Source organism: Chiloscyllium plagiosum, chromosome 22 (assembly GCF_004010195.1).
Source record: "Chiloscyllium plagiosum isolate BGI_BamShark_2017 chromosome 22, ASM401019v2, whole genome shotgun sequence".
Classification (NCBI taxonomy): domain Eukaryota; kingdom Metazoa; phylum Chordata; class Chondrichthyes; order Orectolobiformes; family Hemiscylliidae; genus Chiloscyllium; species Chiloscyllium plagiosum.
Window position 1 is genome coordinate 49024602 of NC_057731.1, and position 24871 is coordinate 49049472.

General features: G+C 40.4%; 1 protein-coding gene across 4 annotated transcripts in view; it reads left to right on the forward strand.

Annotated features, from left to right (window-relative positions):
• The window catches only part of r3hcc1l (R3H domain and coiled-coil containing 1-like), a 171306-nt gene that overhangs the window by 81677 nt on the left and 64758 nt on the right, over positions 1-24871 (forward strand). The window contains exons 1-2 of one of the 4 annotated variants that reach the window (XM_043713005.1): positions 7266-7367; positions 19630-21017. In XM_043713005.1, the coding sequence (XP_043568940.1) occupies positions 19650-21017 (1368 nt within the window). In that variant the 5' untranslated portion in view covers positions 7266-7367; positions 19630-19649. Of the gene's footprint in view, positions 1-7265; positions 7368-17295; positions 17348-17606; positions 17679-19629; positions 21018-24871 lie in introns of those variants that run through there. The other 3 variants (XM_043713004.1, XM_043713007.1, XM_043713003.1) reach the window with 3 other exon arrangements.

Sequence of the window (24871 nt, forward strand, 5' to 3'; positions counted from 1 at the left end):
CTGATAGGGGAGGGGAGGGAAATATATCCTTGGTGGTGGGGTCTGTTTGGAGGTGGCGGAAATGATGAAGGATGATACGATGTATCTGGTGGAGTGGTAGGTGAGGACCAGTGGGGTTCTGTCTTGGTGGCGATTGGAGGGGCGGAGTTCAAGGGCAGAGGAGCGGGAAGTGGAGGAGATGCGGTGGAGAGCATCGTCAACCACGTCTGAGGGGAAATTGCGGTCTTTGAAGAAGGAGGCCATCTGGGTTGTTCGGTTTTGGAATTGGTCCTCCTGGGAGCAGATGCAGCGAAGGAATTGGGAATATGGGATAGTATTTTTACAGGGGGCAGGGTGGGAGGTGGTGTAATTTAGGTAGCTGTGGGAGTCGGTCGGTTTATAGTAAATGTCCGTGTCGAGTCGGTCATCCGAGATAGAAATGGAGAGGTCTAGGAAGGGGAAGGAGTCTGAGACGGTCCAAGTAAATTTGAGGTCGGGGTGGAAGGTGTTAGTAAAGTGGATGAACTGTTCAACCTCCTCGTGGGAGCACGAGGTAGCGCCGATACAGTCAACGATGTAGTGGAGAAAAAGATGGGGTGTGGTGTCAGTGTAGCTGCGGAAAATGGACTGTTCCACATATCCGACGAAGAGGCAGGCATAGCTGGGGCCCATGCGGGTACCCATGGCTACTCCTTTGGTTTGGAGGAAGTGGGAGGATTGGAAAGAGAAGTTGTTCAGAATGAGGACCAGTTCAGTCAGTCGAAGGAGGGTGTCAGTGGAAGGGTACTGGTTGGTACGGCAGGAAAGGAAGAAGCGGAGGGCTTTGAGGCCTTCGTGATGGGGTATGGAGGTGTATGGGGACTGGATGTCCATGGTGAAGATAAGATGTTGGGGGCCGGGGAAGCGAAAATCACAGAGGAGTTGGAGGGCATGGGTGGTGTCCCGAACGTAGGTGGGGAGTTCTTGGACTAAGGGGGACAGGACCGTGTCAAGGTATGCAGAGATGAGTTTGATGGGGCAGGAGCAGGCTGAGACAATGGGTCGGCCGGGGTAGTCAGGTTTGTGGATTTTGGTTCTATGAAGAGATCGAGGCCGGGTAAGAGGCCAGCATGGGGTGTCCAGGTGGATGGGGTGTGCTGGAGGCGGAAGAAGGGGTCCTCAGTACACTCAGTGCAGTTTACAAAGGGCTTCCAGGATTTGGTTTCAGTGACAGTGAAGTGAGCAGTCTTCACTTGAGAAAGATAATGAAGTTTAGCTTATAAATGTCAGCTGTATTCTTGGCACTCTGCCGTAATTGGCCTTCCTGCATCCTTCACTGACCCTGTACATTCATTAATGATCCTCAGGATCCCAACATAACTGAGAAAGAATTATCATGACCGCACCTATGCCCTTTTAGCCAAATGGATAGCAGAATTTGTTTTCTTCAGTTGCCAAACTGGATGGCTGTGGATCTTGAACAAAAATAGGGTGCATTGTTATAGTTCAAGTATTGGAGAAATACAGGTGCTACAGAATAGCAACAGGGAACTCAATGCAGCGCTTAATGGTGTGCAAAATGAATTGCTAATTTAGACAGAGGGCAAAAGTCATTACAAGTGCTGTCACCAGATTTGTTTAGTGCATTGCTATCAATATCCTATATAGAGAAATTTTAAGCCAGTGCATGCTAAAGTGAATGTGTTTGTGATGTTCAGTTCATCATCCATAATTGCTTCAGTTGCTGTTTCTGCACGTGCTAGATTTTTAACCCTGAGTACTGAATGCTGTCTTCTGACACAACTGAAATATAATTGTACTCCTGGGGACTTCTGAAATGGGGATGGTGTAGAAGCCCAGTTTTTGGCTGTATTGAGCATCTAGTACCAGCATGGATTATGATTCATTTCAAATTTTATTGTGACAAGATAAACATATCTTCTTGCCCAAATTAGAAAAGCTACAAAACTATGCATTCTCCTGTTGTGCTGTGAAAATGAGGGCAGTCTGATGCCTCCATCCCATGAAAAATCCTGTATTATTAATTGCTGCCATTACTGTAGGAACTCATGCTATTCTTTGAATTTTGAAGTACAGCTTCTTCAAGACATTTTGCCTCTTAATTCACATGCTTGTTGCTATGAATCTTGGCTCAGCTTCTCCTTTGCTTGTCTGTTACATTCCTTCACCATAACAAAGTATTGATGAGAGCAAATAGAATTAAATTCAAAAGCTGGATGCATGAAATTGGAAAACCACATTGGTGTCTGAAAGAAAAAGATTCATGCTTCGGGCAAGAGTTTTCATCAGAATTGTGATGTTTGCTCGTGTGAAGTACCAGATGTGTATTTGAGTTAGCTACTAGTTCAATGTTGTGTCATTTGCTATAACTATTTAATACCAGATTCTAGAAGCACAGTAGCAGGAGTAGGTGTTCAGCCCCTTAAACTTACTCCACCATTTAATTAGATCATGGTTAATCCATGTCTCAATTCTTGAATACTATGTCTCTTGGTATTCAGTATGTGGATATACCTACTAGAGAAGATGCAAAACTCTTGGGTAATAAGGCAGGGCAGGTGACTGAGGTGTCAGTGGGGGAGCACTTTGGGGTCAGAAACCATAATTTTATTAGATTTAAAATAGTGATGGAAAAGGATAGACCAGATCTAAAAGTTGAAGTTCTAAATTGGAGAAAGGCCAATTTTGACGGTATTAGGCAAAAACTTTCGAAAGCTGATTGGGGCAGATGTTCGCAGGTAACTGGACGACTAGAAAATGGGAAGCCTTCAGAAATGAGATAACAAGAATCCAGAGAAAGTATATTCCTGTCAGGGTGAAAGGGAAGGCTGGTAGGTATAGGGAATGCTGGCTGACTAAAGAAATTGAGGGTTTAGTTCAGAAAAAGAAGGAAGCATATGTCAGGTATAGACAGGATAGATTGAGTGAATCCTTGGAAGAGTATAATGGAAGTAGGAGTATACTTAAGAGGGAAATTAGGAGGGCAAAAAGGGGACATGAGATAGCTTTGGCAAATAGAATTAAGGAGAATCCAAAGGGTTTTTAACAAATATATTAAGGACAAAAGGGTAACTAGGGAGAGAATAGGGCCCCTCAAAGATCAGCAAGGCGGCCTTTGTGTGGAGCCGCAGAAATTGAGGGCAATACTAAACGAGTATTTTGCATTAGTATTTACTGTGGAAAAGGCTATGGAAAATATATACTGTAGGGAAATAGATGGTGGCACCTTGCAAAATGTCCATATTACAGAGGAGGAAGTTGCGAATGTCTTGAAACGCGTAAAGGTGGATAAATCCCTAGGACCTGATCAGATGTACCTCAGAACTCTGTGGGAAGCTAGAGATGTGATTGCTGGGCCTCTTGCTGTGATATTTGTATCATTCATAGTCGGAATCGAGGTGCCAGAAGACTGGAGGTTGGCTAATGTGGTGCCACTGTTTAAGAAGGGTGGTAAGGACAAGCCAGGGAACTATAGACCAGTGCGCCTGACATCGGTGGTGGGCAAGTTGTTGGAGGGAATCCTGAGGGACAGGATGTACATGTATTTGGAAAGGCAAGGACTGATTAGGGATAGTCAACATGGCTTTGTGCATGGGAAATCATGTCTCTCAAACTTTATTGAATTTTTTGAAGAAGTAACAAAGAGGATTGTTGAGGGCAGAGCGGTAGATGTGATCTATCTGGACTTCGGTAAGGCATTCGACAAGGTTCCCCCCTTGGTTAGCAAGGTTAGATCTCATGGAATACAGGGAGAACTAGCCATTTGGATACAGAACTGGCTCAAAGGTAGAAGAGAGAGGGTGGTGGTGGAGAGTTGTTTTTCAGACTGGAGGCCTGTGACCCGTGGAGTGCCACAAGGGTCGGTGCTGGGTCCTCTACTTTTTGTCATTTACATAAATGATTTGGATGCGAGCATAAGAGGTACAGTTAGTAAGTTTGCAGATGACACCAAAATTGGAGGTGTAGTTGACAGCAAAGAAGTTTACCTCCGATTACAATGGGATCTTGACCAGATGGGCCTGAGCCTTGAAAGCTTTGATTGTGGTTAATTCTATTTATACAGGTCACAGGAGCATTCGTACGTTAACTTTTTTAACAACCTCTGTCTTAGAATGGCTAACTAAAATTCTGTTCCATCTCTGTCCCCTGTTTGTCTCTTACATTAAGAAATTCATGAATCTTTATACCCCAGCACTTTTTATATATATATATATATATATATATAATATATACATTGTTTGTGTTCACTTCTTGTATAATAAACAGAAACCTTTTGTTCTAGATCTTTCTACTATCCTGTTCACAAGCATCATCATATACTTTATAGTCTGCTGTCAAGGCTAATCCAGGCCTTAAGGTACCCAAGGTTCCTCTCCAGCCATTTCTCCTGACGTGGAACCTTAATTCATTCAAGGTCATGCCTGCTAAAATATGCCTTATTACTGGCTTGTAAGGTGTCAGCTTAATCCTGTTGTACCACCTTTTTTAAATATAAAATCTTATTTAATTTCCACTACACTCCAAATGACCCAGTGCCCATTGCTTTTGGGCAGAGATCCTAGATTTTCAGTATGCTTTGAAAATGCTATCCCGGATTACCTTTCTAAGTGGCCTGGATCTAGTTTTCAGACTCTGACCCCTTTGCTTTGGACTCATTGCTTCTCCATGTTCATCCTATTGAATTCATTCACCATTTTAAGAACCTCAGTCAAAATATCCCTCCATCACCTATACACTCAAAATAAGACAAGTTAAATCCTGTCAGTTCAGTACCAAAAGACAACGTTGATTTTTTTTTTTAAAAGCTGATTAAAACTCCTCATTTCTGACCCCCCAGCATGTGCACTTGTTGAAATGGAACTATGAAAGTCATTCAAAAGGAGGTTAGAGAATAAAAGCAGGAGGATTCAGCTTGTCTTTTAAAGCAGTCATTACTAAATATAGGGCAATTGAGGATAACTGATGGCCATCAGAGTTGTATTGTAGTAATTCAGTCAGATGTTACTAGAGTCTTAAACTAACAGTGAAGCTTTTAACTCCCTTAAATTTTCTGTCAAATGCTGCTTTCTTAGGTTTGACAGTTTCTTTTCAGACATAGATTTAACTATTAAACTACAAGGGTGATGGAACTGCTATTGAAAATGTAATAAAGGTGTAGAGATGTGATATTATACTTTCCATTCCCACTGCTGCAGCATAGTAGCAGATTGTCAACAGGTACACACAGAATTAGAATTCTTGAAGATAAAGGGAAACCCTTAATCTCTTTGTTTTACATTGGCATGGTGGCACAGTGGTTTGTTACTGGACTTGTAATCCAGGGACTGGATTGATGACAAAGATAAGTGAGCTCAAATCCCAGCATGGCAGTTGATTACATGTCTGGAATAAAATGCTAACGTCGTTAATGGTGACAGTGAAACTACTAGATTCACAGATATCCGTTTAAGAAGAACATCGATCTGGTCTGGCTTGTGTGACTCCAGAGGCACAGCATTGCCCTTTTTAAATGATCCAGCAAGCCATTCAGTTGTATCTAACCTTGCAGCAATTCAAGAAGGTGGTGCACCATTCTTCAAAGGAAATTACAGAATGACAATAAATGGTGGCCTTGCCAGTAATGCCCATGACCGGAGAATGAAACGCAAAATGTCTTTGTGAGGAATAAATAACCGCAGCATGAATAAATAACTACATCTGTGTCAGATTGGTCAGGTTGGGGCCAAGTCTATTTATCTGCATCAAACTCATTAATAAACTTGAAAATTTCTTGTCATGTCTGGGTTTTTTTTGTTGCAGCTTCTAAATTGATTTGATCCTAAATAATTAGTGAAAGCTTCACCCAAATTAGTGTAGAAATGTATTTCCTTCATTACAGTAGTTACAGCAAGGAAGCCGATAGTAGAATCAATTGCTGCATGTAACTGCCACCAACAAGCCTAAGCTTTAAACATTGAAAAGTTATATTGGAGGATTGGATTGCATCCGCAGGCCATGGGTTTGATAGCCCTACATTTGACTAATGCTCATCTCGAGTGTGCTGTTTAACGTTGGTTTAGGGAACAGTGAAGATACATTAGGCCATTGCAGTGTGAGAATACAGTGCCAAAATTTAATTGGAACACCACTCTGAAAAACTGTCTTGTTGAGCTTATAAACATTTTGAGAGAATCGGGAGCACAGCAGTGTTCTGGCCGAGATGCAAGTCTGCCATCCGTCTCCTGGATGAGGGAACTCCTCTTGGGATTTGTTTCCACAAGAGTTGGCAACATTCTGGTAACTATTTTGTTTTTAAGTCAACCTGCCCAGACATGTTATGACATAGTTTTGGAGGAGGTGTGATTTTAATCCAGGCCTCCATAGCCCAAAGGTAGGGACACTGCCATTGTGCCGCAAGAGCCCTTCAGTCTGTACCTTTTAGAATGTGGACATTAAGTGCCAACATGTGCTGTTCATATGTGAAGCCAATAGCATTGATACTAATCAGGAGTGACGGCCCTGCTTAATTTGTTCAGTTTGGTTTCAATTCCTTTCTTAGTTCAGGGATGATGAGACCAATTGTTATTCATCTGTTGTAATGGCTGATCTGTTAACTAGTTATAGATTTAATTTTGGCTCCTTGTACATTGCAAATTTTCATCACTCAAGTGTTGCCTGTCAAGTCTTCAGCTACCTGGACCCAAGCTTTGGAATTCCTTCTCTAATCCTGCCTGCCTCTCCCATATCTTTGTGACGCTCCTTCGGAACCTATCTCTGAGTTGCCCTAATTTCTCCTTTTGTGGAGCTTTATTTGTTAATCCTTCACTGCAGTGCTTTGTTAAAGGAATTATCTAAATACAGTGTTGCCCATCATGTCTTCAGCTACCTCAGCCCTGAGTTTTGGAATTCCTTCCCTCAACCCGCCTGCCTCTGAGAATGTGCATCGGGTATAAGCAGGCAGGGAAAGAGTTAAGTTCTGAGTTTTGTGAAACAAGAAGTTCAGGTGAGCATGACTCAGATCAGATGAGAACTTAGTTAATGATGGGGTGCAGCAGGCAAGGGTAATGGGTTAACAAGGTGGTAAAGCAGTCATTATTAGAGCCATTTAACAATATTGAAAGCATTCAGTATGCAAGGTCAGCTAACAAGAGGAAAGTATCCATTGTATGAGTCCAGCCAACAAAGTTAAGAACACCTTTTGTATAACATTAAAGGGCTCGGCCTCTGCTATTGATACTCGTTGATTGTAACGGTCACCTTATTAATGTATATGTTGCCTTACCTGGATACTCCTCCTATAAAATAACTATATAATTCATTGAGAAGCTGTTGTTCGAGAGAAGACCGGGACCTCATACCTCTGTGGACATGGGCGATCGTTCTCTTTCCAGGGCCTGGAATAAAAGAAGGTAAAACTACATTGCGTCCTTGAGCGTTTTGCTTTGACTGAAGTTGGAATGGGACGACATTATTGGCATAGTTGGCAGGATCTAAACGGATAGTTATGATCGTATGGTGTCAATAGCCGCCAGAGCATCGGTGTCCAGGTAAGATTTTGAACCTTGGTCCCTCTCGATTCTCCTGTGTGCCAGAGACAGTCTCCTCATTCAATCGCTCTCTATCCTACGGATTCCTCGAACAATAATTAGTTCCGTCGAGAGAGACAGTTTTGCAAGTGCATTGGCAGGCAGGATTCAAGTCCTCTGCGCGGTACTGGTGTTTGAGTCCCCTTGGGGGGTGTGATTGAGGTTCGAGTCTCTGTGCTGCATTGGGGGGAGGGGGGTGTGATTGAGGTTCGAGTCATCTGCGCAGTACTGGGGTTCACGTCCACTGGGGTGGCTTTGGTTGATGTTCGAGTCTACTGCGTGGTGCTGGGGTTAGAGTCTACTGGCTGGGTTGATTTGCGATTCAAGTCCTCCGCACTGTGCTGAGGTTCAAGCTTTCTATGTTTAAGTGAGCTTCGAGCTCTGTGTTTAATTGTGATTAGAGTTTTCTGTCTTTAATTGGGGTTCGAGCTTTCTGTGTTCAATTGAGGTTCGGGTTCTCTGTGTTTAAGTGGGATTCAAGCCCACGTGAGGACTAAAGTGAAAAAGGGGTTAAAGTCCCCTCGTGGCGAAATTTGAGGCTCAGTGAGTCTTTGTTTTGGGAGAAGAGAGTGGCTTGGATTGTAGCGCCATGTGGTCTGCTGCGAGGGCTTCTCTTTTCATAAGTGTAATTTTAGTGAGAGGATGCAAAAAAGAATGGAAAACACTGAAATTAAGGTGGTGCTAATACTTGGGTTGACAAAGGAAAGTTTCAATGTAAACTGTGCCATGCTGAGAGTGTTTGATGTTTAAAAATTTAGGTTTGTTAAAATACTGGTTCAAAAAATCCTTGTAAGTAACTGTTTTGCCTTGTTTGAATCAGGATCTCAATTCAGTATGTTTTGTGGGCTGTGTAGTGGGGTAAATTTTGTTTTTACATTGAAATTATATAACATTATGTCCTCCTTAAAATTATCAAACTTATAATCTTAAAACAATTGAGCCCCTGATTTGTTTGAAATGCCTGTTTAAAATAAAACAACAGTTAGGTCAGTGGTCATGCAGTAGCCAGATGTGAGTATTGTATTAAAAGATCTTTGCTGCTGCTGCTGTGCAGAGCGTTTACAAAAAGAAGAGTGCAATGCAGCAGCTTGATGTTTTGTTAAGGTTTTCTAGAGAATATCAGAGCTTGAGGCTGAGCTATTTAAATTCTGTTAATTATTGTTAAGACGTCTTTGGCCCCCTTCATATTGCACATTCAAAGAACGTTGATCTCTACCAAAATTTTCACCATAATTTTGACCATTTTATTTGAGAAGTTTCATGTGGAGAACATATTTTAAAATATTCAGCATTTGTTTCCTATGAATATTTGAGATTTAAATCTGAACTGAAACTGCCTCTTCAGTTGCTAAAGCACAGGAAACATTTTGTTATTTTCTTGCTGTTCCAGACTTTTGAAATACTTTTCCTGACAGCTTTCACATTAGCCAAGCATCAGTTTGTTAAATGAAAAGAATTTTTGACTAACCTGAATGAGGTCCCCTGAGGGCTTGATTTTAGAATCATTGATTGCTGTTTATAAATGACTGAATTGTTTAGGCAGTACAATTTAGAAGTTTATGGATTGTATAAAACTTGATGATGTCATAAATAGTAAACAGAGTAACAGACTTCAAGAATTTATTGAATGTTGAATGAGGCAGACAATTTAATGTAGTTAAATCTGTGACTGTCTTCATAATGATACCACCCCTGGCAAGGAAGGAATGAGAAGAAATGCAAAGATACTTTCAGCAGCTAACATAGTCTCTAGAGTTTCCCCATTCACAGGTAAAGCACGTCTTCGGACCACTGCCCACCTCTCCACAACCTGATCCAATGGATTCAATCAGCTCCTCAGTCATGAGCATGAAAAATGAAGAGAAGATCTGTACACTTTTTGTCAGTGGCCTTCCTACAGACATTAAACGATGTGAGCTTTACCTTGTCTTTTGATCATTTAAGGGATATGATGGTTCACTGATCAAGCTAACATCAGAACATCCAGTTGGCTTTGTTACATTTAACAGCAAAGCGGGAGCAGAAGCGGCAAAGAATGCTGCATTCACCTAGCCTGTGCTGCACTGCACACTCAGGTGCGCTGGTATCCTCCATGTGAAGAATCTCTGCAAGGACAGAAGTCTCGTCTGTTTTGTGAAGCATTTAACTGCCCTTATCCAAGAATTCAGATTTCTCCAAGGAGTGATGCACAAGGGCAGACTGAATTTAGTTTGGACTTTACTGAAGGAGACTTGGAGGGGCTGGGGTGGTCACTAAGGACTGTGGATTTAAGAACTTTACTGTGCTTTTTTAATAAATGGGAGGATTCTTCAAATTTTGATTACTATAATGGACTAGTACTTTTTTTTATCATTGTATGTTGTGTATCAATAACTTAAAATACTGGCTTTCAGAGTCTTATGATAGCTGGTAGTGCCATTGGTTATCATGAAATGATAAAAGGAGGGAATGAGAATGTGTTTAGGGTATAAGCAGACAGGGAAAAGTTAAGTTCTGAGTTTTGTGAAACAAGAGATTCAGCTGAACATGACTCAGATCAGATAACAACTTACATTTAACAATGGGGTGCTGGAGGCAAGGGTAATGGGTTAACAAGATAGAAAAGCAATCATTATGTAGGGCCATTTAACAATATTGAAAGCATTTGGCATGCAAGGTCAGCTAACAAGGGGAAAAGCATCCATTGTATGGGTCCAGTTCACAAAGTTAGCACCTATTGTATAACAGTAAAGGGCTTGGCCTCTGCTTTCGATACTCTTTGATTGTAACGGTCACCTTATGAATATGCATGTTGCCTTATCTGGATGCTCCTCCTGTAAAATGACTATATAATTCATTAAGAAGATGTTCGAGAGAAGACCATGAACTCGTGTCTCTGTGCACATGGGCAATCGTTCTCACTCTCTCTCCAGGGCCTGAAATAAAAGAAGGAAACTATACTATGTCTCCAAGTGTTTTGTTTCGACTGAAGGCGGAACAGGGCGACACTTCTCCCATATCTTTAAGGCACTCCTTCAGACCCTATCTCTGAGATCCCCTAATATCTCCTTTTGTGGAGCTTTATTTGCTAATCCTTCACTGGAGTGGTTTGTTAAAGGAGTTATGTAAGTAAAAGGTATTAATGCTTCATTAGATAATGTGTTTAGTATAAAGGAGTCAGGATTTCTATCTTTAATTATTTATTCTATTTGGGAATTTGGCATGTGCAACTGTGGTATCAGTCATGTTGAGAACTCTATAAAATCACTGTGTCAACGTGAACAGAATCAAAAGTAATCCGTTATCAAATGGTGGTATCTGATTTGATAATCAAGCTTACGTGATTTAATAATTCCAAATCATGGCAACCATTAAACTAATTACAGTAAAGGTATGTGGATATTTAACTTGTTCCAACTAAATGGCAAAGAATTGGTGGTGACAAGAAAAGCATTTAAAGGAAGTAAATTGCAGAAAAAAAGGAGCAATTGCACTACCTGTAATGAAGGAAGAACATCGAACATAGAACAGTACAGCACAGAACAGGCCCTTCAGCCCACGATGTTGTGCCGACTCTCTGTGTAAAGAACCCGCCTCTGACATCTCCTCTATACTTTCCTCCAACCAGCTTAAAACTATGACCCTTCGTGTTAGTCATTTCTACCGTGGGAAATAGTCTCTGGCTATCGACTCTATCTATGCCTCTCATTATCTTGTATACCTTAATTAGATCCCCTCTCCTCCTCCTCTTCTCCAATGAAAAAAGTCTGAGCTCAGTCAACCTCTCTTCATAAGATAAGCCCTCCAGTCCAGGCAGCATCCTGGTAAACCTCCTCTGAACCCTCTCCAAAGCATCCACATCTTTCCTATAATAAGAATGTGTCTAATTGGCCACATTAGAAAGTGAGTAGCAGTTGAACTACTTACAAAAGATCATGTATTGCCATGTTTGCCTGCATAAGGAACTAGTGTGATGCCAATGCTAAATTGCACAGGCAAACATTAAAAGCCAAATGTTCTTGCAACATAAAAGGTGTTGAGGGAGATGGAGACTTGACCCTAGTTGTGTTTGCTAAACATAACACTTCAATGGCAATTGTACTCTGATCCTTTGGTCCTCATAATGTGAAGTCTGAAATTGGAAATACAAATCAGCCAGTTAGTCGATGTTCTAAAAATGTATGGTTTCCGAACAGTCCCAGATACTGTTCCAAAAATGCTGAGAACGCAGCTTTGCAGCCATGAGTATGCTTATGATAAGTTTGGAGTAGGTGGATTGGAAGTGGGCTTCAGGCATTCCCATCACTCATTGCACAATCTACAATGTTACCCAGGCGCACAGATTTGACTTGCTGTCTGTAGTATGTTAAGAGGGGGAATTTCACCCATTGTTCCTGTCCTCATCACTGCTAAGAAGAAAATGAGTTTGTGGCTTTCAGCTGAAGTCAGGGTCAGGCTCAGGCTCATGTCTGGCTACAGTGCTGCTGCTTGTTGATTGAGCTTACTGTTAGGTGTCTGGACTATCACTTGAAGTATAACTGAGGTACTTCCAAAGACTTGGAGACAAAATTCTTTTAAAAAGCAAAGATACTGTTCTTGACCCCTCTATCATTCCCCCTCCTCAAACATGACGGGCAGTGAAAATCTGAGCAGGAATTGGATTTTTTTTGTGCTGCTTGCAGTGTGCAATATTTACAGAGAAGAAAGAGAAGTTCATTTGGATTTAATGGAAAGAGATGTATGCCATGCCTTTTACATTATCAGGCACTGAGCACATTCTTATCCAAGTCAGAAGATTCTGGCTTCAATTTCTTCGGCAAGGATCTGAGCACGAAATATCAACTGGTATTCACATTCCAGTATTAGGAGTGTCAGAAATTAGGTCTTTTAAATAAAACACAAAATTGAGGCACTGGCTGCTGCTTCAGGGCCACAAAGATCCATTGCTGCTAATGAAAGAGTGTGTTATTCTCCCAAATCTAGACATTAAAAAGGACATGTAAGATGAGGCAAAAAACAAGCTTATGTTAGAAGTCAAAAACTCTGTTTAAAAAAAACCTATAGGATTGTGTAAAGGGCAAGGTTGAAATTTCAACAGAAAAAATTAGAGAAGTGAAAGGGGGGCATGAAAAATATTGGAGAGTAAACTTAGAAGGTTTCCATAAATACCCAAAGAGCAAGCGAATAAGTAATGCAAGGGCAGGGCTAATTAGCCATGAAAATATATCTCTTATTTTGAGGTTGATGACGCGAGCGGGATTGATTTGCGCTTTTTCTCTCAAAAAAGCAACAAGGCAGACACAATAGTTAAGAGGGTGGAAAGTTAAATATTGTAAAAGGTAGACATAGTGAGGGAGAAAATATTAAGCCGGCTAGCATTGTTGAAAGTGGCCCAGATGAAATCTAGCGCAAGCTTTTCAGGGATGCAAAGGAAGAAATAGCAGAAACTTTGACTATCATTTTTCAATCTTATCTGGCTACAGACACTGGAGGAAAACTGAAGCTGCACCTTTGTTTAAAAGTGCTGGATAACATAAGTACAAGTTGGCCAAACTTTGGTGGTAAGAAGATTACTAGAAACATTTCTCAGGATAAAATAATTTGGCAAGGGATGGATTTATAAAGACCAGTCAGTATGGATTTGTTCAGGGGAGGTTTTGTTGGATTAACCTGATTTTTGTTTGAGGAGTTAACAAGGAATATTGATAAGAGTAGAGCATTTTGTGTAATCAGTGCAACGTTTAGCAAGGATTTTGGCATCAACTGGTCAGAAAAGTAAAAGCTCTGGGAATCCAAGGAAAAGTTACAAGTTGGATCCAAACCTTTCTCTAGCTAGAAGCAAAATGGATGTGGAGTATTTGTGTTCAAGCATCAACAGATTCAAGAGCAGCTTCTTCCCCACTATTATTAGACTTAGAACATTACAGCGCAGTACATGCCCTTCTTAATGGACCCCTCGAGTTTTGATATTAATGTTGATTTCACTCTGTGCACCTTTTCTGCAGCTGTAACATTGTATTCTTTGCTCTGTTCCATTACCCTAATGTGCTTTGTATAGTATGATCTGTCTGTACTGCACGCAAAACAAAACTTTTCACTGTACTAGATGCATGTGACCATAATAAATCAGAAAAATTAGTTTTTTGCTGTTTTGGTATATATCAATGATTTAGATTTAAATGTAGGAGGCATGATTAAGAGGTTTGCAGATGATATGAAAATTGGCTGTGTAGTTGATGGTGATGAAGAATGCTGTACAATGGAGAAAGACATCTATGGTCTTGTCATCTGGATGGAAAAATGGTAAATACTCATCCTAGAGAAATTTAAGATAATGTATTTGGGAAAAGCATGCACAAGGCAAGTGCATGCGCAACAAATTATAGCATTTTATGGGGTTTAAAGGGACAAAGAGATCTTCAAGTGTGTGTTCACAGATAGGTAAGATGTTCAAAAAGGCAGATGAAATAATTTCCTTTATTAGTTGAGGCCTAGAGTGCAGAAAAGGCTGGTTGTCCCTTAACTGTGTAACACAATAGTCAGACTGCAGCTAGAGTACTGTGTACAGTTCTGTTCCAGTCGCCACATTACAGGAAGGAGATGATGGCGTGATGGATGTGGAGGCATTGACATAGTAGTAATGTCATTAGATTAGTAATTCAGAACCCCAGACTCATGTTCTAGACATATGGGTTCAAATTGCACCATGGCAGTTGGTGAAATATGAATTCAATAAAATTCTGGAATTTAAAAAAAATCCTAATGGTGACCATGTAACCACTGAAGGTTATCGGCGGCACGGTGGCTCAGTGGTTAGCACTGCTGCCTCACAGCGCCAGGAACCCAGGTTCAATTCCTGCCTCGGGCAGCTGTCTGTGTGGAGTTTGCCTATGCTTCCTGTGTTTGTGTGGGGGGGGGGGGGTTCTCCAGTTGTTCCGGCTTCCTCCCACAGTCCAAAGATGTGCAGGTTAGATGAATTGGCCATGCTAAATTGCCCATAGTGTTAGGTGCATTAGTCAGGGGTGAATGTAGGGGAATGGGTCTGGGTGGGTTGCTCTTCGGAGGGTCGGTATGGACTTGTTGGTCCAAAGGGCCTATTTCCACACTGTAGGGAATCTAATCCAAAATTCATTTGGTTCACTAATGTCTTTTTAGGGAACGAATGTGCCACTCTTACCTCATCAGATTTTTATATGACTCCAGAACAATACAGTTAATCCTTAACTGCCCTCTGAGCAATTAGGGATGGACAATGAATACGGACATGACCAGCAACTCCCAACATGCAAATTTAATATGTTAGAAAAGCACCAAAGAAGATAAAGGTATTACTGAAGAATGGAGAAGTACTGCTATGATGAAGCTTAGAATAGGTTGGGGTTGTTTTCTTCAGATCATAGGAGGTTGAGTGGATTTAAATGGGGTGTATAAAATTGAGAGTGTAATTATATGTTGGGAAAGCCTTGCATCTTATTTCATATGATTCTTTAAAATCAAACCAAGTGGAGGAATATTCTGGAAGGGTTAATTGGATTATCTTCAAAGAAATTTCTAAGTGAGGAGTGATGCAAACTCATGTAAAGAAATTACAAGATCCTGTCCAAATAGAATAGCATTCTGTCTTTGGCAGCCTTCAAGCATATCCTTGTGTTGAAGCAGGTTTCTTGGGAAAGCACGGAGATCGTGCTACTGTGTATTATACACTTGGAAAGAGCAGAGATGAAGACAAGACCTGTTTCATTTCTTGTATTGTCAGAGCCTATCAAGCCATCTAAAGTGGCCTGAGAGGGAGTAACTGAGGATTCTGTCACCTGGACAATAATGATCAGTAAGTGTTCGTAGACTAGAGGATTCACAGACATGTGCTTTGTCAGCCATATTTCCGACATTGCAGCAGTGATGAACCTTTGGAAGTATTTGATAGGATATTTTGAGATTATGAAAATAATTATATAAATTCTTTCTTTCATGTACTCTTGATGCCCCAGAGCAACTTACAACTAATTAATTACTTCTTTAAATTTCATTTCCATTTCTGGGCATAAACGTGGCAACCATTTTGCACATAGCAAGAATTCATGAACAACAACTAATGAGATTTGAATCTTTTGGTCTGTTTTTAGTGATGTTGATTGAAGAGTGGAGTTTTGTCCATGATCCCTACAGAATTCCCTATTCCTTTGAAACATGGAATATTTTCTGTACTCTTCAAGAGGCATTTAGATCCTTAGTATAAGATCTCATTGGAAAGGTGGAATCTTTAATCACATAGTACCCACTCTGAAATGTCTGCTTTCATCTACTTGCTCTCTTCTGATTCAGCATGAGAGAGTTAAACTAATATGACACTTCAAAAACCTTTTAAAAGTGGAAAAAATTAATGAGAAACAAATGCTGAGTGGAGAGGTATTTCTGGTGGTACATTCATTGACTTTGAGTCAAGAAAGTCATGTAAAACCTGAATTGGGCGATCCATCAGGTCTGTGACTCAGACAAATGGTAAATTAATTAAGAAGCAAATGTGTGAAAACCAGTTAAGGAATTGAATTTGCATCACTCCATCACACTCTTCATAACCTAAACCTATGCTGAAGTTGAATAAAGCATTTCCACACCAGCATTTCACATCTGTATTTGAATCCAGGATGCAGTCTGCTTTTTGTGAGCAATCAAAACCTCTTTCCAACTTTGTGAGATTCTCACTTACAGAATTTCACAAAGCATATGCAATTCGTTTGAGATTTATGTTTTTGAAAAAGAAAGCAGTAAAACAAATCTAAATTAATTTGAACCATGACTGCAGTGCAAGCTGTGGCCCAAAGGATTTGCCTTATAACCCAAGCATTGATCTGCTTCCTAATACTGAGCTAGAAACTAAATGATCTGGGCTATTCGGGGCTACATCATACTGCCATTCAATAAAAATAAATTACCGCAGATGCTGGAGATTTGAAATAAAACCAAAAAATGCTGGAGAACCTCAGGTCTGGAAAAATCTATTGGAAGAGAGACAGAATAAATTTTGAGTCCAGTATGATGCTTCTTCCCACTATCCTTCCTGTCTACAATTTTCAAACAAAGCATCATATTGGACTCTGAAAATGAACTCCGTTTCTCTCTCCACAAATATTGCCAGACCTGCTGAGTTTCTCCACCTTATTTTTGTCACCATCTAAGTTACAATTATGTTTTACTATTATGTAGAGTTCCACTGGTGGGCTGTTTACAGATGATTGTACTGTAGGTTAAGTACGCAATTCTTCAAATAGCGAAGTAGTCTGTGCCCACCTGAAGTTAATAAACAGCAAGTAACATATATATCGCACATACTAGACAATGATCCATCTCCAACAAGAGAGAATCTGTTCATCCTCTTGACGTTCGATGGCATTACCATCACTGCATTCCACACTATCAACATTCATGAGGTAGCTTGATCAGAAATATAACTGGACTAGCCAGGTTTGTACTATGGCTATAAAAGTGGGTTGGAGGATGGAACTTCTATGAGTAAGTGACTGCCTGACTCCTTTAAACCTGACCATTACAAGGTCCAAGTCAACAATGCTCCCCATTTAACTGAATGAGTCTGACTCCAAAAATACTTGAAGCTTGAGCTTGACATCATCTAGCACCTAACAACCTGTTTGACAGACACTTTCCTTTTTCCAGTGTTACACCTTTACATCAGAGTGCATTATTTTCAAGTTGTGCCGCAGCAACTTGCTAGCAGATGCTCCTTGACAGCACCTTCCATCTGTGCCATCGAGAAGGATAAAGGCAGCATATGCATGAGAAGACTATCAACTGCAAGTTTTATCCAGGTCTCTCGTCATCCTGACTTGGAAATTAATCTGCTTCCTTTTTATTACTGTCCTCCCATTTCCACCAGAGAGACACGTATACGTACACAAAATGGCATTGTTGATGTACCTACATCACATGGCCTGCGACAGTTCAAGGAGGTGGCTAATCACCATCACCTCAAAGGTAGTTAAAGATGGACCATAACAGGGATGTCTGCATCCCCCATGAACTTACTTTCAAATTGGTTTTCCTTGTGTTTCTCTTTGTTTTAGTAAAGGCATTTGAGTGCATATTATGAAACATCTCACTCCAGCCTCTCAACGTTGTTCATTCCTGAAATCCAAGCAGGTAATAACATCGTGCAATGTTGCTTTAAAGCTTAATTTCACCATAGCTGCAGGATTAAAAGGAAAGGATATAAATGGCAGGGGAATACTTTCCATTTCAAATTTGAATGAGATTCGAAAAATTATGAAGGAGAAAGACAATAGATATTTTGAATCCAATCAGGCAAGAGGAACTTGCAAGGCTAGGAAAGCAGTGTTCAAACATTGCATATTATAAAGAATTTAAGAACTACTTCTGCTTTCTCTACAAAGTGTAAAATGGCTAAAAATAAATAAGGTTTTAAAAAATGTTTAACTCTTTGAATTATCTAAAAAGTCCTGACAGTGTTTTCTTCAAAAAGGCTGTTGCATGTTTTAGTGTAGATAGAGCATTCCACATAGTAGAAGGACGTTTTTGCAGTGCAGAAAATGTCTTAAATCCCCGTGAAGCAGTTGTAGCCAGTGGAGATCAGGAGATGAGACAGGAACTGTTGTCTTGATCACTGCTCTCGTGTTCCCTGTGTGGGTTTATAATAACGTCAGCAATGTCATCTTCCAATCATGCAGCACTTATAGCAAATTGGCCTAAGGCATGTTATAGATCGGAGTTGAACTTGAGCAAAATTAGCTGGTATACTAAACAATATATTGAAGACTGTCAAAAAAAAAATAGGAGTCAAGGACGAAGTTGAAAGTGCATGGGGAGAGGCCCCAAAATGTGGTGCCTGGGGAGGGAAAAATGATAGAAGTGCAGTACCACATATATCAAAATCTTCAATAACTCAATGCTGTAAGTTTTAAAAATGAAAATATAGTTATAAATTTCTTCCCTGAGTAGTAATATGACATTAGAAGTTTATATTTCTTAATCAGTTGTCATTTACAAGTGGCTATATTAAGCTACAATGCTAGTTCTGTCCGCTTAGACCATTTAAAATATATTTGGATGTGGACATGAATAGGAAAGATTTGGAGGGATATGGACCAAATGTAAGGAAGTGTTGCTGTAGAAAGAGACCTTGGAGTGCAGGTTCATAATTCTTTGAAAGTAGAGTTGCAGGTAGACAGGATAGTGAAGAAGACGTTTAGTATGCTTGCCTTTCTTGGTCACTGCATTGAATGTAGAACTTGGAAGATTATGTTGAGGCTGTGCAAGATATTGGTTAGGCCACTGTTGGAATACTGTGTGCAATTCTGCGTTCCCTGCTGTTGAAGGATGTTGTGAAACTTGAAAGGGTTTGGAAAAGATTTTCAAGGATGTTGCCTCGATTGCAAGGTTTGAGCTATCGGGAGAGACTATAATGCGTTGAGAGGTGACCTTAGAGGTTTATAAAATCATGGGGTGATGGATAGGGTAAATAGACAAGGTCTTTTCTCTGGGATGGGGAAGTCCAGAACTAGAGAGCATAGATTTAAGGTGAAAGAGGAAAGATATAAAAGGGACCTAAGGGGCAACTTTTTCACACAGTGGGTGGTGCATGAAGAGAATGAGCTGCCAGAGGAAGTGATGGAGGAAGGTACAATTACAACATTTAAAAGGCATCTGGATAGGTATATGAATAGGAAAGGTTTAGAGAGATATGGGCCAAATGCTGGCAAATGGGACTAGATTGTTTAGGCTATCTGGTCGGTATGGGCGAGTTGGACCGAAGGGTCTATTTCCATGCTGTACGTCTCTATGACTTTACATGGTTTGGAAACATGTTTGACGTGGACTAGTTGGATCGAGGGATCTGTTTCCATGTTGTATGACTCTATGAAAATATTAGAAGGAAATAACTATACAACTGTTTTCATTTAGGCAAATATAACCATATTTAATCAATTTGTGAGGTGTGATGACACCCCCTTTTATTTTTCTTGACAACTGATAATTAAGTTGTACTGGCACCTCTCATTTTTGGTGGCTCTTGCTATTTGGTCATAGCAGTGAAGTGGATTGAACATTGGAATCTTATTTACTGTCTTTCCAGATAAGAAAAGGGAAATCTCTATGGAGCAGGAACAGGACAAGAGCAAACCACGATCAAAGAGACCAGACAAAGCTTTGTATGTTCCCAGAGCTCGGCGTCACTTAAGCACGGAGCAGCAGCAAAGTTGTGATCCCAATCTAGAGGGAGAAGCCCAAAAGGTGCTCACAAATACTGTAATTGCAGCTGTAAGTGTATTTCCTTCCAATAACATGCGAATGCCTCATGAGTGGATCCACACACAAAGCAACTTACTTCATAAGGAAGAAAGTCAAGGAGAGCACAGCAACAAAAATTTCAAAAAGAGGCAAACTGTGAACTCTGTTCGAGAAAGGAAGTCAGGTGAAGGAAACAGATTGGAATCAAAGCACTTAAAAGAAAAGAAAGCAATCCAGCAGAAGTGTAGGGCAGGATCAAACAGTAGTAAATTGCACAGCAGAGAGAAAGAACTGATGCATAAAGAAGCAATGTCACAAAGATGTAGTAATATTGATGTAGCAGCAAACAGTTTACTTGAAGTTACCAGCTCAATTGCTGACAGTAATGGAGAAGGAATGAGATCCAATCACACAGAAATCCAAACCCCTGCACAACAGATTACTGCAAATATATCTAGTGATGAACAGTCAGAACACAGAAATGATGACAGACTCAATAATGCAGATTCTGTTGTAAGTGCACATAAGACTGATATAAACAAATCTCTCCACCTAAAAGCTGCCTCTGGTGTGAGCAGAAGTTGTGTTTCTGACAGTTTCCTTCAGCCAAATGAACTGGTATCCTCTAAATTAACCATCTGTAAATGCTCAGATGCTGTGAAACATACTGTATTAGAATGCTCAGAAAGTGTAAATGAGGCACAGAAGATGGAAAGAAGCAGTAGACAATATTCATGCACTGAAGCAGCTGAACGAGACAGTTCTTACAAGGTATTTGCTGTGAACAATGCAACAGAGCATGAAACTAGGATAGATAATGACTCTTTCTCTCAGGGAACTGAGAATATGTTTCTAAAGGAGAACGTTGTTAGTCTACCCACCACTTCATCTGGAAATGTAGTCTTCACAAATCCCCCAAGTTTTGAATTTGTTGCTCTTTCAACCATACAAGAAGTGCAACAAGGAACTGAAAAGGCTGGATCCTTAATAGAAAAAGACAACACTGCAATCGACCCAACAGACAGTAAACCTGTCAGCACAGACCGAGATGCTGAAATCGGTGTTGTTTTGCAAAGTGTCAACCAAATCTCACTAGCTTCAGACCAACTACCTACTGGTACAGATGAAACTGAGTGTGTTAAAGCAGCAGTTCCTGAAGAATCAGAGGCTGTCACTTGGGATGCCCTTTTCAATGATGATGGTGATTGCCTGGATCCTCATCTCCTCGAAGAGGTAAAGAATTTTTGTTTTTAAAAACTTTTCTCTGAAATATAATTGCTAGGTGACGAGTAAAATAAAAACCCAAACTGTATTTTTGAATTTTGTGCTTGAAATTTGGATTATAGTCACATGTGCTTCATAAAGTCCTCACTTTAGCAAGTCACGTGATTCTATATTCATGATTTTTAAAAATATTTGTTCTTAGTTGTAGGTGAGGTTGGAATAATCATATTTATCATCCATACCTAGTTGCTGCAATGGGGTCTGCCAGAAATCATAAATTCATTCGTCCATAATGATGGTGGGCAGGAAAATTTTGGCTTATTGACAATAAAGGATTTACCAGTACGTTGTGAAATCAGCATAGTGTATGACTCCCAGAGGCACATAAAGATAATGGTGCTCCCACGATCTCACTTCATTTTGACTTTCTTGGTGATTGAGGTGAAAGCTGGAAGGTGCTGTTGAAGTTAGCTAGGTGGGTTAATGTGCAGCATCTCACAGGCAATACTTACTGCAGAGGGAATGGATATTCAGCTCTCTGGCAGAAACAAACTGCTTTGTCTTGAATGATGTTGAATCTCTTCAGTGTTGTGACCTTCAGATGTGCCTGATGCCTTTCTGCCTTTGTATGGGTCCTTTGGAAATTTGCTATTTGTCATTTAATTGATTCCTAGACTGATGGTTTTCATTACTGTTCTGTCTAGCCGCAGTAGGTATTCCCCAGAGAACCCATCAACCTTCCCAAGGCCTTGTCAGTGCAACTCTTGACTAGGGATAATTTGCGTATGGGTCACTTTCAATGGGTTGTGAAGCTTTGGAATTTTCGACCTCAGGAAACTGTTAAAAACTCAGCCTATTTAAGATGTTGGAATCTCAGAATTGGGCTAGGATTAGTGCAGGAAGGTGGAGTTGGAACAGACATGAAGATCTGAACAGCTTACTCTTCTTTCTATTTTTGGTCACAGGATTTCATCCTACTGTTGCTGAGGCTGGGCAGTCTTGAATAGTGATGTCTGAAGAATGCCTTCTGCATATTTGATATTTTCTTTGAGAGTTACTGATTATATGGAAAGTTCTCATTGCCGATTCTGATGTAAGGAAGATTGGCTTCTAAGCAGATTTTTCATGCTTGTTCAACATTTCTAAAACTAGGATTTTTGGACATAATCCTTCATAGAATCATAGAATCCTTACAGTTGGAAGCGGGCCATTCTGCCCATTGAGTCCACACCGACTCTCCTCCCACCTGCCCCACCCTATCCCCGTAACCTTTCATTTCCCATGGCTAAATCACCTAGCCTGCTCATCCCTGGACACTATGGGGCAATTTAGCGTGGCCAATCTACCTAACTTGCACATCTTTGGATTGTGGGAGAAAATTGGAGCACCTGGAGGAAACTTATGCAGAATTGGAAAGAATTAGTGTGTGGAATTTGCACAGTTGCACGAGGGTGGAATTGAACTAATCACTGAGCCATCATACCGCCCCATGACCCTATTAAAGTATTTCACATTGTAAGGTGCTCACTTTGAGCCTTACTTCTCTTGATGCTCAAATGATTTAATAACTTGCCCTTTCTTTCTGTAGTCTCATCTAATTTGAATATCCAGATTTTTTTAAAGCCAATAGTAATGACGAGATCAAAAAATCTTTTATTGAAGCAATACCTTTTGATTCTTTTTTAAGAGGGAATGGTGTAATGCAAATGCTACAACATACAGTAAAAGTATCTAGCATGCACTGGGATCAGGTGTTGCTGCTAATCAAAAATGTTGGTGAACCCATTGCAATTGGTCACAACAGGAATCAAACCTAAATATCTCTTGCCAGAGACTGCAACTTGAGGCTTCAAGCCTCTCCACCTTTGACCCTCTTCTCTGTAAACACTGAGGGAGCCATAGAGACATAGTGTAGAAACATGCTCTTCAGCCAACCATGTCTATGCCAATCAACAAATACCAAACTACACTAATCCCATTTCCCTGTAGTTAGTATATAGCTTACTCTGCCCTTGCATTTAAAGTACTCATCCACATGCTTGAGTTGCAAGAGTACATGCCTCCACCACCTTCTCGGATAGCACTTTCCCTATTTCTATCACCACTTACTGCTTACACTTACACTGTCTGGCCTTGGATACTTGCCATTGTGAGAAGATTCTCACAATCTACTCTTTGTCTTTCATAATTTTGTGTACTTCAATCAGATCCCCCTCCACCCAAGCCTCCTTTGCCAAGGAAAACAAGCTCAGTGTTATCTCATAACTGAGTTTAGCAGTTTTACAATAATTTTGAACAAACAAAATTGGATTTTTAATAATCTCAGATGCTAGTTGTTGGGGTGCCATATTATGTGAATTTTATTGTATAGCTACTTACCATGTGGTGAGCAATGTTATCCTCCTGGATAGTGTTGGAGTGTCAGGAATTAAAGATTCTGTGAGCACTTCTAAAGAAGAATCATAGCGGTTTAAAAAATATTTATTTTCATTCAATATTTTATTACTTAGAAACATAAAGCTGTAGATAAGAGAAGACTGATAGTTAAGAATCATTGAATTGTTCAGATGTCTGTTTACTTGTGAATTGGCAAAGGAAAATTGGTGTGCCATGTCAATAGAAGTGCCTGCCATTGGCAGGAGAGTAGGTTTGGCTAAACCAGTAGAAAGTAGGACATCATCTAATTAAACTTCCAGGAATGTTCTGATTGGAGTTGGCAATCCTAGAGTGGTGGAGGAGAAAGTGAGGTCTGCAGATGCTGGAGATCAGAGCTGAAAATGTGTTGCTGGAAAAGCGCAGCAGGGTCAGGCAGCATCCAGGGAACAGGAGAATCGACGTTTCGGGCATAAAGAAGGGCTTATGCCCGAAACGTTGATTCTCCTGTTCCCTGGATGCTGCCTGACCTGCTGCGCTTTTCCAGCAACACATTTTCAATCCTAGGGTGGTGCCATGGGAAACATTATGGGAGAGCATGAAAGTCTGGTTGGCTAGATGTTAATAGGGGGTTTGTGGCGAAGGACAGAGGCCAAAAACATGGTCAAAGAATGAGGCTTCAAGTTAATTTTTAAAATTCACAGGGAAGATGTTAAGTTTGAGAAATTTGAGAAGGGCATGAGTTGAAAGAAATCCTGCCAATAATGGAAGATGTAAGCTAGGAGCAACTGAATTGTATTTTAAATTTTATTTGTCATATTTTTATTTATTTGCCACTTAAATTTTGTTGTGATGTTAGCAACATTCTTGCTCAGCAACATTCACGCTGTAACTAGGTTGGAATGCTACACTAGTTTCACCATGTGTCAAAATGATAGATATATTTTATGAGGCTCGTTTCAAGCTATTTTTGGCTGCAATTTATTTCCATTGTACATATTCAAAGTCAAAGCACAAGATAAAAGTTCTGATCGTGAAATACTGAAACTATTTTCTTCTTTGCTCTGTCAAACATTTTAAAACAGCCTCCAAAAGTAATGCGATCTCAAATCTCAATCTCAGTTGATCAGATCTAAGCTCTGCAACCTTGCCACATCCCGTCATGAATGTTGGTAGACTATTAAACTACTCACCGGAGGAGGAGGTGCCGTAAATATTTCCATCCTCAAATGACGGAAGAGTCAGCACATCAGTGCAGAATACAAGGCTGAACCATTTGAAGCAATCTTCAGCCAGAATTGGCAAGTGGGATGATCCACCTTGGCCTCCTCCATTGGTCCTTAGCATCAGAGAAACCAATCTTCAACCAATTCGATACACTCCATGTGACATTAAGAAATGTTTGGAGGCACTGAATACTGCAAAGGCTATGGACCCTGACAGTATTCTGGAATAGTACTGAAGACTTGTGCTCTAGAATTTGCTGTTCC